Genomic DNA, 14,013 nt, shown 5'->3' on the forward strand with positions numbered 1-14,013 from the left:
CTTGATATTTTTTCAAAAGTCTTAAGGCATTTCATGGGACCACACCAACCACATCCTCTGGTCCTTGGTTTATGATCTGTGAGAGAGAGAGAAAAATGAATAATTCTCTGAAAAGGGAGGGACCTGACAGTCCCCCAGTCAGCTAAAGAAATGATGAAACCCAAGTCTGGCTCTGCCTTTCCTGGGAGAGTGGGGAAGGATCATTTCCAACCAGAAAGAAAAGGAAACCAGAGGAACGCTGGGCTTGGGGGAAGGATGGGCAGGCGCCAGTGTTCCCGAATCGGGGCCCGTCTCAGGGCCTGCCTGACAACAGCCAACAGCAGAGTTAATGACCAGCAGCGCCCCTGCCCAGCTCTGCTCCGTGAGTGCCACAGTTGCGAGGTAGAGGCGATGCAGCCGTGGGAAGCCATGGGTCGGAGGGACCGTGGCATTTCAGGACCACGGACAGTACCCAAGCCCTCTCCCACCCCCACCCATCCCATCCAGTATTAGCTGGCACAGGAAGGAGAAGATGAGGGAGTGGGGAGAGGTGGGCCAGGTAGGTGGGGTCCCTGACTGTGGTCCTGGGGCCCCTGCTTGGGGAGGATCACAGAACCCAGCACAGATGCCAGCAGCCTCTTCCTCACCCTCCCTCTGCAGGGGTGCCCATCTCCCTGGTGATCAACTCCACGGGCCTGCAGGCGCCCGGCCGCCTGGACTCAGTGGAGCTCTCACACAGCTCCGGGCGGTCCCTTCTGACTTTGCCCACGCAGCCCCTCTCCAATGGATCCACCCATCAGCTGTGGGGCGGGCCGTCCTTCCGCACCCCCCAGGAGCGCTTCTACCTCAAGGTGAAGGGCAAGGACCATGAGGGGAACCCCCTCCTCCGTGTCTCCGGAGTTTCCTACCGTGGGGTAGCCCCAGGTGAGTGACTGGCTCTTACTACCCCCAGCTCCCTGGGGGGTTCATTTCTTCCTGGAAGGCTTTTCTGATTAGAGTAGAGCAGGAAATATTTGTGCATTAAACTTCTCTGGGCAGCAAGCGCTGCAAGGTATTAAGTTAAATAGTGAGATGCTTTGGATGTAGTTTTCAGCTCAAGGATTCACTGCAAAGTCATCCATCCCTCCATCCATCCACCCACCCACCCATCCGTCCACCCATCCCTCCATCCCTCCATCCCTCCATCCATCTATCCATCCATCTATCCAATCATCCATCTACCCATCCATCTATCCAATCATCCATCCACCCACCTACCCATCCGTCCACCCATCCATCCCTCCCTCCCTCCCTCCCTCCCTCCATCCATCTATCCATCCATCTACCCATCCATCCATCCAATCATCCATCCACCCACCTACCCATCCCTCCCTCCCTCCATCCATCCCTCCATCCCTCCCTCCCTCCATCCACCCATCCATCTACCCATCCATCCCTCCCTCCCTCCCTCCATCCATCCATGCATCCATCTATCTATCCATCCATCCATCCAATCATCCATCCACCCATCCATCCATCCACCCATCCCTCCCTCCCTCCCTCCTTCCCTCCATCCCTCCATCCCTCCCTCCATCCATCTATCCATCCATCTACCCATCCATCCATCCCTCCATCCATCCACCCATCCATCCATCCCTCCATCCATCCACCCACCCACCCATCTGTCCACCCATCCATCCATCCCTCCCTCCCTCCATCCACCCATCCATCCATCCATCTACCCATCCATCCATCCAATCATCCATCCACCCACCTACTCATCCGTCCACCCATCCATCCATCCCTCCATCCATCCATCCATCCATCCATGCATCCATCTATCTACCCATCCATCCACCCATCCATCCATCCACCCATCCATCCATCCACCCATCCCTCCCTCCCTCCCTCCCTCCATCCATCCATCCATCCATCCATGCATCCATCTATCTATCCATCCATCTGTGTACCCTCCCACCTATCTGTCCATCCATCCACTTGTGCATTCAACATTATTTTGTGTTGGTCATGGTGCCAGGCCATTGTAGACAGAGCAGTGGGGAGGGCAGTAGGTACGAGTATGCACGTAATTACTACATGAATGTAATCAGGGTGATACTAATCCAGTCACCATGTTCAGCACTTCCCACAGGACAGTCCTGGGCCAAGCACTTGCCATGCATCAGCTCACTGAATGCTTACAGCAGTTCTGAGATGTGTTCCCATTTTACAGCTGAGGAAGCTGAGGCCACCCATTTCACAGCATTGCTTGGAGGGTTCTCTAAGCTGATGCACATAACAAGACAACTCAGAGGCTGCACCCTGGACCTGGGAACCATGGACCAGGGCCCTCCACTCAGGGCAGCTGCTGTTCCTGTGACACCATTGCAGGCACAAGTCATTTTGTGGCTCCATCTTTGGTCATGTCACATTGGTTCCCATGTGTGTGGCTTTTGCTAGTTTCCTGAATGTCCCTGAGATCTCACCATCTAGACGGAATCTCCAGAGGGCAGGGGGGAGTCTTGGGCTTTCCAGATCTGCATCTGATCCAAGCAGGGCTTGTGGGGGGTGTGCCCAAGCTTGTTGGCCATAGGCCACTTTATTGAATTTTGTTCTTTCCTCCTGCCCACTCCCCCTTCCCCTTGGTAGTGGCCTGGGGGGAGCTCACAGAGGTGGCTCTCACTGACATTTCAACGTCAACTTTGCTGGGGGTCTCAGACTCCCCTGTCCACTATACATCGGGATGCAGGGGGATGCTGAGGTGCCCATGGTGAGACGGAGGACTCTGAGGATCCGAGTGTGGCCAGGCAGGGTCGGGGGTTTAGGACCCCTTCTTTCGGCCTCCTGGTCTCCCCTTCTCTGCTGTGGCCCCTGGGCTCTTCCTCCCTTGGCTTTTTTGACTTTGGGGAGGAATTTTCAGGAAGGAATTTCAGCAGGGGACACAGCAGCCTCTGTTTCTCTCTCCCCTGTTCTTTCAGGGGGATCCAGGAGTTTGGAGTTTAGCTCTGGCTTTTGGTCCCCATGTCAGCTCTAGATTACAGTGTGGGGATGGGGTAGGGATGTGGTTTGGGTTTTTGCTGCCCTCCCTTCCTGGTCTGGGAGGCTGAGAGTTTGAGAGCAGGGGGCTCTGGGTTTGGAGATAGGATGGGTGGGGGGAGGGCGAGGCCTGGGGTCCCCAGGCTTTTTCTGCTCCAGGAAGAGGGAGCCAGGGCTGGCCTTGCAGAGGCTTCCAGCGTGTGGGGGTGAGCGGTGACTGCTCTGCACACAGCTGAGGACGTGGCTAGATGGTCCGACACCCCTCTCCCCTGGGACATGGCAGGGAGCCTGCAGCATGATGTCACCGGCCACCCTCCCACCCCTAGCTCTGCACTCGGAGGAGGTCTGGCACATTGTCTCACCCTCCGAGCATCTCTGGTGGGGACGAGGGAGAGGGCAGCGCAAGGATTGAGCACACGCCCAAACTCACCCAGTGAGACGCTGCCGGCCCACGCCTGACCCTGGGGGCAGTTCTCAGACTTTTCCACCAAAGTGATTCCAAGAGCCAAGGAAAGAGTATGTGTCACCCCAGGGCCACAGTCAGGCGAGGGGGGCAGTGGCGTCTGACGGGGGTCCCAAGAGGCTCATCATGAGCTGTGAGATTTCATTGAAGTCTCTTATTTTATCTCAAAAATGCGTGTGAATTTTGTATTCACAGCCATGCTCCAGCTATGCTTATTTTTAAATAAAAAAGGCTTCCCTCCAACAATTTTGGGTAAAACTGACCCTCCAGGCAGACGAGCAGTTGCACAGCCGCACCCACACCCTAGAGAGCCCCATCTGGGGAGCATTTCATCAGATTTTAGGACCAGTCTGACTTCTCTGCCCCATGCAATTGACAAAATGGTGGCACCGGCTCGCCCCTCCTGGCCAGTCTTCTCACAAACCGTAGAAACCACGTGAGTTTTGGGTGATGGAGCTGGCTGTGCCACGTGCGTATGCCAAGTGCTGTCCACACATCCTCGCTCACCCACTCCTTTTGACAACAAGGTGAAGTCAGTAGCACAATTAAGCCCATTTTACAGAGATGGAAACTGAGGCCTAGGGAGGCGATGTGACCTGCTCTCAGGGGCCACCAGATGATGGAGCTAGGGATTGGATCCCAGCCTTCTGGCCCTCCTCATGGATCTCTGTGTCACTTGATGTGGCAAAGGCGGGCTGTAGGGGCACAGGGAGGAATCCCGAGTGAGTGCTGGTCCTTGCCCACAGGTGCCCCGCTGGTCAGCATGCCCCCCAGGATCCACGGCTACCTGCACCAGCCCCTGTTGGTCTCCTGTTCTGTGCACAGTGCCCTCCCCTTCCGGCTGCAGCTGCGGCGGGGCGGAGCCAGGCTGGGCGAGGAGAGGCACTTTCGGTGAGTGGCCGCTGGCTCTCCTTTGTCCCCAGTCCCAGGGCTCCTGGGGGCCTGGAGGGGTCAGAGGGGAGTGGGTGGCAGGAGTGGGGTCTTGTCCTCCTGGGTGTCTCCCAGCTTGGCCCCGGGGTGGAGGACCGTGGTTCCCTGAGGCTCCATCACTGCTGGGCCATCACCCCGTGGAGAAGCCCTGACCGTTCCTTCGCTGCTGAAAATTCAACCCAGGGGGCCCAGCTCTGCGCTGGTCAGGACAGGAAGGCCCCTCTGAGACCCACCCCTTGTGGCTGGAAGTCTGGCAAGTAGAGAGGGGGCAGGGCATACACAAAGTCCCCCAGTGGATTGTGGGATTTGCATGTCCGTGGCTGCCTACCTCTCCTCACCAAGCACCCCAGAGGATTTGGGTCCTCCTCTCTGGGCAGGATTCAGGGACCTAGCCCCCTGAGGGCTGGAGGAGGCTGGGGGTCCCTGACTGGGGTCCGTGTCATTGCGTGTCCCCTGCTGCTCTGTGTTTGCAGGCAGTCCGGGAACAGCAGCTGGGAGATCCCACGGGCCTCCAAGGCCGAGGAAGGCACATATGAGTGCGTGGCGGCCAGCAGGGCTGGGACTGGACGAGCAAAAGCCCAGATTGTCGTCACAGGTCTGTCTCTTTGGGCCCATTCAAATTTCCCCTCCCCACCCCCGGCCTGACTTTTCCCGCTAGGATTTCCTCCCAGGGCTCCGCCATCCAGGGGGAGCGTGCCAGCCAGCTGCTGGGGACTGTCCATCATCCAGAGTCTGACGCCCACGCTGCACCTGCTTGCCCGCCCCCCGTTTGGCCATCTCACCCAGGAGTGGCCTGTGGGTCTCAGTGGCAGGAAGGTTGAGAACCCCGGCTCGGGCCAGGCCGCCAGCCTCGGTTTCACCCCTGGCTTCTTGCCAGCCCCCAGGCCCTTATAGGGGTCACTGTCCATCTTGTAGTCCCCAACTTTAATGTCTCCAGCTCCTACCAGAATGGCAGCAGCAAAGCTGGAGATGCCACAGGTCCTCTTGAAATGAAATTGGCTTTATTTTTTCAGCTGCACCTGCAGCATGCTAAAGTTCCGGGACCAGGGATCGAACTCACACCACTGCAGTGGCCCAAGTCACAGCAATGACAATCCACTGAGCCACCAGGGAACTCCAACTTTATTTTTAAAATAATGAGCCTGGAGTTCCTGTCATGGCTCAGCGGTTAACGAATCCGACTAGTATCCACGAGGATGCAGTTTCCCCATTAGTAGGCTTGGATATCATGGTCATTGGCAGGTGGATCCAGCCTTTTTCCTGCAGCTTCTCAGCCCACATTCCTGGTTGGACAATCTCTGATCTGTCACTTCTTTTATTTTCTTGGCCACAGCATGTATCGGCTTTGATGCAGGATCTCAGTTCCCAGACCAGGGACTAAACCCAAGTCTCAATGGTGAAAGTGCCAAGTCCTAACCACTAGACCACCAGGGAGCTCCCCGATATGTCACTTTTTATGGCTTTTTCTCGAGAGCACGGCTTTCTTAGCTCTTTCCTCCTTTGGGGCAGGGGCCTTCCTTTGTACCGAGAATAGCCCTGTTCTGGTTCCTCTCTCCTTAGGGAGGGTTATTTCTGAGCCTTTCTTCCCCAGGGCGGAACTGTTGGCTCAAAGGGTGTGAAGAGTGGAGGCTGTCTTGCTAAACACCACTGTGGAAAGCAGGCACACACGCACAGCCCTCGGCGGGTGTGTGATGCAGTGGGTGGTTGGCACCAGCCAGCATGGTCATCCGATGCAGGTTAACTGCTCTGCTGGCCGATGTGTCCAGGGTGGGGCAGTGGGGTGGTGGATAAAGCGGGCTTCGGAGTCTGGGCATCACCAGGGTTTTGGAGGAGCAGCCCCCCAGTGCTTCGTGTGCATCTTTCCCTGCAGACCCCCCACCGCAGCTGGTTCCTGTCCCTAACGTGACCGTGTCCCCGGGAGAGACAGCCATCCTGTCCTGCCAGGTCCTGGGCGAGGCCCCCTATAATCTGACATGGGTCCGGGACTGGCGAGTCCTGTCGGCCTCGGCGGGTAGAGTCACCCAGCTGACCAACCTGTCCCTGGAGCTCAGCGGCGTCGTCCCCAGTGACAGCGGGCGGTACCAGTGCATGGCCAGCAACTCCAACGGGGTCACGAGGGCATCCGTCTGGCTCCTGGTACGAGGTGAGGCTGCCGCCCTCCCACCTGCATACACTGCCTAGCGTTTCCCCCCAAAGCCCGACAACCCGTCCCTCTACCCTTCCGCCACCTGCTGCAGGCAACGTCAGCCCTTCCAGTGTTTTCTCAACCTTCAGAGAAAGAGGATTCTCTAGCTTCCAGCCCAGATGTGGTGGTTCTCGGTGTTGGGAAGTTCATCCTCATACCTAACCTCAGTGCCTACTGCTGTAGGCTAAGCCGGTGTCATTGTGTCCTGTCGTCTTCCTGTGCTACTGAGCACCTCTCTTATCCACCCTCTCAATATGTAGGACAGAGATGGAACACTGGAAGCTTCTGAAAGCCCACAGGTCAAGTGTGCTTGGCAGAGGTTGGGTAGCACTGGCCAGATGGGGGTATTGGAGGCAGTGTTAGTGCCTGGCTGTAACTTCAGATCCATCCAGGGTGTAGACAGATCCTCCTCTCTGTGTGCTGCTTCCTCGAGTACACTTGGTGTTGAAATAGGTTTTCCCTCTTGAGCCAGTGACTCTTTTTTTTTTTTTTTTTTTTTTTAGGGCCCCACCCACAGCATATGGAGGTTCCCAGGCTAGGGGTTGAATCAGAGCTGTAGCTGCTGGCCTACACCACAGCCACAGCAACGCAGCATCTGAGCCACATCGGCAACCTACACCAGAGTGCATGGCGATGCTGGATCCTTAACCCACTGAGCAAGGCCAGGGATTGAACCTGCGTCTTCAGGGACGCTGTGTCAGGTTCTTAACCTGCTGAGCCTCAGTGGGAACTCCCCAGCCCTGGCATCTTGATGGTTCCCTAAACCTCTTTGGGTTGCTCAGCCCAGAGCAGAAACCCAGGGAGCTCAAGCTTCCCGTTGAGGGGTGTTGGGAGGCCAGGTCCCTGTGTGGTTGGGGGATGTGACTTGGCGGCTGCCTGCCCAACCCCACTTCCTAAGGAGGCTGTTTGCAGGGATGCAGGCCCCTCGGGCCTTTGGGTCCTAGGTCTCTGCCGTCTGCAGGGACGGGGCAGGGGACCCAGGGCCGGAAGCCTGGGACAGCACGGCTGCTCTGACGAGCTCTTCCCCACCTGTCCACTCTGAACGACAGAGGCCCCACAGGTCAGCATCCACACCAGGTCCCAGCGCTTTTCCCAGGGCACGGAGGTGAGGGTCAGCTGCTCGGCCACTGGGTACCCTGAACCCCACATCTCCTGGAGCCGTGAGGGTCACACCCTGCAAGAAGACAGCAGGTGAGCCGCCCAGCGCTTGGAGCTCTGGGACTGGGAACTGGAGGGACAGGGAGCCCCAGTCTTCTCGGCTATAAACGGGGGAGTAGCGTTTGCCTTGCCTTCTTCCTGGGGGGATTTGAGCCTGAGTGCCACTCAAGTCAGGAACTGAGTGCCACTTCAGAATCAGCAGACTTGTGCTTGAATCCTGCCTCTGCCATTTAGGCTGTGTGACCTTGGGCAGATCACTTTACCTCTCTGAGCCCAATGAACGAAAAAAGGTCTGTAAAGTACTGAACACGCAGCCCGGCACAGAGCAAGCAATCAGTGTAGAGTGGTGTCGCCAGTGATGCCATTAATTAATTTGCTATTAATAATGACTTAGAGCAAGACCCCAGCTAACGGGCCCCTTGCTGTTGAATGCATTTCATGGCACGACTCCAGAGTCCGCATGGATGCCCAGGGAACCCTGATCATTCAGGGAGTGGCCCCAGAGGATGCTGGGAATTACAGCTGCCAGGCTGCTAATGAGGTTGGCACAGACGAGGAGACGGTCACCCTCTACTACGCAGGTACTCGGGCCAAAGGCATCTGCAGGAGAGGGGTGTCCAGCCCTCCCTCCCTCCCCCCTCCTCCTGTCTCCACCAGTACTTATTAAGCATCTGCTGCATGGCAGGCAGTGGGGATACAGCGGTGGACACGGGGTCCCTGTCAGGTGCAGCTTATGCTCTAACGGGGGAGCACAGCGGGAACAGGCAAACAGTTAAAAGAGGTACTTCCAGATGGGCAGGGTGCTAGGACAGGTACAGCACAGGCGTGAAGAAGTGATAAGTAGCTGGGGCGAGAGGGAAACAGCCGTACGTACACCCAGGACCAGCCTCTGGCTGCAGAAGGAAACGGGAACAGCGTTCCAGGCAGAGGGACCACGTGGGGCAAAAGCCCTGAGGTGGGAGTGAGTCTGGGATGCCCAAGGGGCTGCAAGGGGGCTGGAGAGAGGGGGCAGGAGAGGGGCATGCAGCCCCGGCTGGGCATTTTAGAACCCTGCAGGAATTCGACTTTTATCCCAAGTTCAAAGAGGAACCACAGGGGAGTTTGGTTCCCGTGGTAAGTAGCTTTTTAAAGACCTGCCAGGGCTACTACATCTTTCGGGGGTGACTGTCCAGATTGGTGGGGACTGGGGAGGGGACAGGTGCTCAGTTCCATCCCCCCACCCCCGTGCCTCCCCCAGTCGGGGAAGGCTGCGATCTCTCTCTAGGGAGTCTGTGGGCGGGCCCCTGATTCCTCATCTGCTCCCCACACAGACCCACCATCCATCTCGCCCATCAACGCTGTGGTGCTTGCTGCTGTTGGGGAGGAGGCCGTGCTGGCGTGCAAGGCATCCGGGGTGCCCCCGCCTCGGGTCATCTGGTATCGAGGTACGCTGGTTTGGGAGAGGGGTCTCTGGAACAGTCCCTTGAGGGCCCGGGGGCATCCCTTTTCAGGACGGCCTGGAAAATGGGGTGTCTGGGGAGAGAGGGCCTTTTCTAGCTCTCTCTCCCCCAGCCCAGCGTCCACACAGCTGATGCAGGCAGGCTCCATAGTTAGGAATTGAATAGACCCAGATTTGAATTCTGGCTCCCCTGGGTGGCCTTGGACAAGAGACTTGGCATCTCTGTGTCTGCTTCCTTAGCTGGGAACGCAAAGATGGTTTGGTCTGGAGTTCCGGTTGTGACTCAGGTGTAACAAACCCAGCTAGTATCCATGAGTTTGCGGGTTCGGTCACTGGCCTTGCTCAGTGGGTTAAGGATCTGGTGTTGCCATAAGCTGTGGTGTAGGTCGCACGCAGACACAGCTTGGATCTGGCATTTCTGCTGTGGCTGTGGTGTAGGCTGGCAGCTGAAGCTCCAATTTGACCCCTAGTCTGGGAACTTCCATACGCTGCAGGCGCAGACCAAAAAAAAAAAAAAAAAAAGGGGGGGGGGCAAGGAATTAGATCCAGGGGTGCTCACTTAAATTTTTTTTTTTAATTCTGGTAAAATACACATAACATAATGTTTACCATCTTAAGCATTTTTAGGCAAACAGTTCAGTACTATGAAGGGTATTTGCATTGTTATACCACCCTCCGGTCTCCAGGAACTCTTTTCATTTAGTGAGATTGAAAATCTGTACCCGTTACACCGTAGGGGTCCTGATTTAGGGGGTGGGAATTTACACCTGTCCGAGGTCCCGGCTTTGTGGAGCTGCAGGAACCCAGGGTCAGGAAGGCAGCCTGGTCCCCTGGCCTCCTGTGGCCGCCGTGGGTACCTGCCTGATGCTTTCTCATCTTTGGTCCAGGGGGTTTAGAAGTGATTCTGGCCCCCGAGGGCTCCAGCTCCGGGATGCTGCGGATCCCAGCGGTTTGGGAGAGGGACGCTGGCCTCTACACCTGCCGAGCTGTCAATGAGCTGGGTGACGCCTCTGCGGACATCCGGCTGGAGGTTGGATGTGAGTGTACACCTTGGCCCCACCTGCACCCCCCTCCACCTGCCCTGCCTCTGAGCAGGGAGGAGAGAACCCGACCAGGTAGCCCACCCGTGGGGAATTTGCATCATGCCCACCCAGAGCACATGGGATGGGATTTTGGAAGGAGATGGTGTGCGCGTTACTTCCTGCTGTGTCACAAATTGCCCCAACACGTTGTGGCTTAAAACAATAAGCACACATGGTCTCACAGCTCTGGAGGGGGAGGATTCTGACGGCGGCTTCACTAGGGGGTTCTGGCACAGGGTTTCTCATGGCAGTTAATATGCTGGCTGGGGATGCGGGCATCTGAAGGCCTGACTGGGACTGGAAGGTCCACTGTAAGTTTGCTCACGTGGCTGTTGGCAGGAGGCCTCTGTTTCTGACCCATATGGGCTTCTCCAAAGGGCTTCTCAGGACGTAGGTCTCCCAGGGAGAGGGAGTCAAGCAGGACCGAGTTTTGAGAGGGAGAGGATCCCAGGCGGAAGCTGCTGTGTTTATAACCCATCATGGTCTGGAAGTGACATCTCATCACTGCTTCTATATTATATTGGTCTCACAGCCCAACCCTGGTATGTGGTGGGTGCGAGGGGCCACTCGAGTGTGTGAATCCCTGGAAGTTGGGGGTGGGGGGCGCGTTGCCCGCTGCAGAGACGGTTTGGTCCAAGCACGGGCCCCATCATCCCTGCACCAGGAGTTCCAGTCTCGTCTCCGTCACTTACCATCTCTGTGCTTTGTTTAAGTCGCCGACTCTTTCTCCGCCTGTAAAAGAGAGCTGAACACCCGCGCTCCTTTACTGCGGGTTCCCTGGAATCAGACACACGACCCGTGGCTCGGGCTTTGGCCCATCGTGAGTGCTTAGTAGACGGAGAAGCGACTGTCTCCTTTTTACGGATGGGGAGTCTGGATTCTTCTGTGGCTGGTTCGTGGCCTTGGCTGTGATTGTCATGATGTCTAAGCGCCAGGCCCGGATCCTGGGTGCTGGGAATTGCTCAGAAGTTGTGGGCACAGCTCCTTGGCATGCCGAGCCAGAGCAGATCGGAGTTGGCTGAACTCAGGGCCTCTGGAGTTGACAGATGCGGGATGTTCTGGGACAGTGCTTGACTGGGCGGGGTCGGATGGCCAAAGGGCTTCCCAAAGCGGCTCCAGCAGGAGGGTCAGACCCTGGGGGAGGTGGTACCCTCTCAGGCTCGAGGATCCTCCCAAGCTTGGGGTCCCTTTTGCCTTCATTCATCTCATCCACCGTTCGTTTCTCCAACACCTGGTCAATAGGTGCCCAGGCCCCGTGCCCCAGACCTTGTGTTGGGGAAACGATGGCACCTGTGCTGCCTCTGGTGACAAGAAGGGAGATGGGAAATAGAAGTTGGAATACTCAGTGTACTCAGCATTTGGGAGCAGCCTCCTCCCGTCCTGCCAGTGCTCGTTGAAAGGGGCTAAGCCAACCCTGGGGACCAGGAAGGCTTCTTGGAGGAGGTGATGTCTCAGCTGAACCCAGAAGCAGACAGGGGATGAGCTAGGGAACAGGGTTTTAGGCGAAGGGAACAGCGTTTTAGGCAAAGGGAACAGCATGTGCGGATCTCCTTGCAGCAGCTTGCGAGGCGTAGGAGGGTGGGGAGAGGGGAGGCCGAGGTGGCTGCCCTGCTGTGGGTCACTCCTGGCCTCGGGCTAGCAGCCCTCTGGAGCCTGGGCTTTGTTTGGTGGGGGCGGTGAGAGGTTTTAAGGAGAGTGATGTGCTCAGAGTTTCCCTGTTGAGCACACTCTGTGCAGTGGCTCTTGGGTGGGGTTGGAAAACCTTTGAGCCTGATAGTAAAATGCAAATATAAGGCCCTTCACCTGCAAAATGTTTCTGGATGTTGTGCGATTGAGAGACCAGAAAGGCTTTGGACATGATGGGTTGACAAATGCCACTGTCATTGTGATGAGTCGGCAGGTTCTGGGTGAGCAGAGGGGGTGCCCCGGGGAGGGCTGCTCTTGGCGTTGTTATAAGCTGTCCTTTGCGCCACGTCTAATTTCTTTTCAGCAAAGCCTCATTTCTTTGGGGCCCAGGCTGACCTGCCTGCCTGGTCCTGGTCCTTCATCTGCCAGCCTTCGGTCTCAGGGCCACTTCCCCAGGTCAGAGGGAGGAGGTGGCTGCCATCCCAGAGGCAGACTTCTGAGACACTGGGCCCCTGGTGGCCTCTGGCCTTTAGGTCAGGGACAGGGTGGCTGGTGGCCCAACACCTGTGTGTCTGGGGCAAGCTGGCCTGGCAGCGCTGGTGGGAAATTGAATTTCCTGCCCATCTGGGTGGCAGCTGTGGTGCAGCCTTCGGGGCCAGGCTGGCAGAGCCTTCTTGGGCTGGCACTGTGCCTACTTCCTGCTGTTCGGCTGGGAACTGGCTTCCTCCTGTGTAGCCAGTGAGTGTCGGCATTGGTGGGCCAGCTTGCAGGGTGCTTTTGCAGCCACTCTGGACCTGGCATTAGGCGGGGCAGGGTTCTGGATCAACGTCCAGGGCCAGCTGCTTCTTTGGCCAAGTTATTTACCTTTCGGAGCCTCAATTTCCTCACCTGTGAAATGGGGCTGGTAATGATAGAGGCTTATTCACAAGGTCCTTCAGAGATTTAGTGAGATAATGTGCTTCACTCAGGGCTTGAATGGAATAAACCCTCAAGACACCCGCTCGTGGGCTGGGCCAGGCTCACCAGGGCCTGGTCGTGACTGGTGATCAGGCTCTGTGGCAGGTGCCCCTTCCCCAAGCTCAGTGCCCTTTCCGTTACTTTAAAACTTTGCCCTGGGAGTTCCCTGGTGGTCAAGTGGTTAGGATACTGTGCTTTCACCACTATGGAGCCAGTTCAATCCCTGCTCTGGGAACTGAGATCCCACATCAAGCTACTATAGCGGCAAAAAACAAAAATAAAAAACTACCCTGAGCTAAGCTTCCTTTGCCCTGAGCTCTCTTCTGGATACTATTGTGTGTGTGTGTGTGTGTGTGTGTGTGTGTTTTAGGGCTGCACTGGTGGCATATGGAAGTTCTCAGGCTAGGGGTCAAATTGGAGCTACAGCTGCCGGCCTGCACCACCGCTCACAGCAAAGCCAGATTCCTGACCCACTGAGCGAGGCCAGGGATCGAACCCACATCCTCATGGATGCTAGTCGGATTCAGTTCCGCTGAGCCATGGCGGAAACTCCTGAGCTCTCTTTGTAGCCTCTCATTTTAGTTTCTGCTGCTTATTCCCAACTTGGACCCCCTGGTTGCTGGGCAGGTGAGCAACAGAGTGATGGGTGGGCTTTTGTAGGGGCAAAACCACTCTGACCAGCCCAGGGGAGCAGGAGAGAAGCAGAGCTGGGCTCTGTGGCTGGCGTGGCCAGTATCTGGGCGGCTTCTCCTTCAGGCACAATAGGCAAGGGCCCAGAGCCGGTGATGCTCTTAGGGCCCTTGAACAGTAGTACTCTGATTTTCATTTCTTTTGCCATCAGAAGAAAAAAGTGAATGATAACAAGTAGATTAAAAGGAATCCAGCCTGGATTTTGTTGGTCTTTATAAACAGTTATAAAATGGAATTTAAAAAAATTTTTTTGGTCTTTTTTTTGGCCCGGGGAGCGGGGGGGACCCTGCACCTGCAGCATATGGAATTTCTCAGACTAGGGGTGGAATCAGAGCTGTAGCCGCCGGCCTACACCACAGCCACAGCAACACAGGATCTGAGCTGCATCTGCAACTTACATTGCAGCTCACGGCAGCACCGGATCCTTAACCCACTGAGCAAGGCCAGGGATCAAACCTGCATCCTCATGGATACTAGTTGGGTTCGTTAC

General features: G+C 56.6%; 1 protein-coding gene across 6 annotated transcripts in view; it reads left to right on the plus strand.

The window, feature by feature from the left end:
• Positions 1–14,013, plus strand: part of HMCN2 (hemicentin 2) — a 160,893-nt gene that overhangs the window by 35,223 nt on the left and 111,657 nt on the right. For all 6 annotated transcript variants that reach the window (XM_084998456.1, XM_084998477.1, XM_084998460.1 and 3 more), the window contains exons 8-15: positions 640–903; positions 4,204–4,348; positions 4,861–4,982; positions 6,258–6,530; positions 7,622–7,763; positions 8,184–8,311; positions 9,041–9,154; positions 10,056–10,205. In XM_084998456.1, coding sequence (XP_084854582.1) covers positions 640–903; positions 4,204–4,348; positions 4,861–4,982; positions 6,258–6,530; positions 7,622–7,763; positions 8,184–8,311; positions 9,041–9,154; positions 10,056–10,205 — 1,338 coding nt within the window. The remainder of the gene's footprint in view (positions 1–639; positions 904–4,203; positions 4,349–4,860; positions 4,983–6,257; positions 6,531–7,621; positions 7,764–8,183; positions 8,312–9,040; positions 9,155–10,055; positions 10,206–14,013) is intronic.

The sequence above is a fragment of the Sus scrofa genome, chromosome 1, assembly GCF_054392235.1.
Source record: "Sus scrofa isolate SSC_HxYL_T2T_F1_AM1 chromosome 1, Sscrofa_HxYL_maternal_Yorkshire_Landrace_v2.0, whole genome shotgun sequence".
Taxonomy (NCBI): Eukaryota; Metazoa; Chordata; class Mammalia; order Artiodactyla; family Suidae; genus Sus; species Sus scrofa.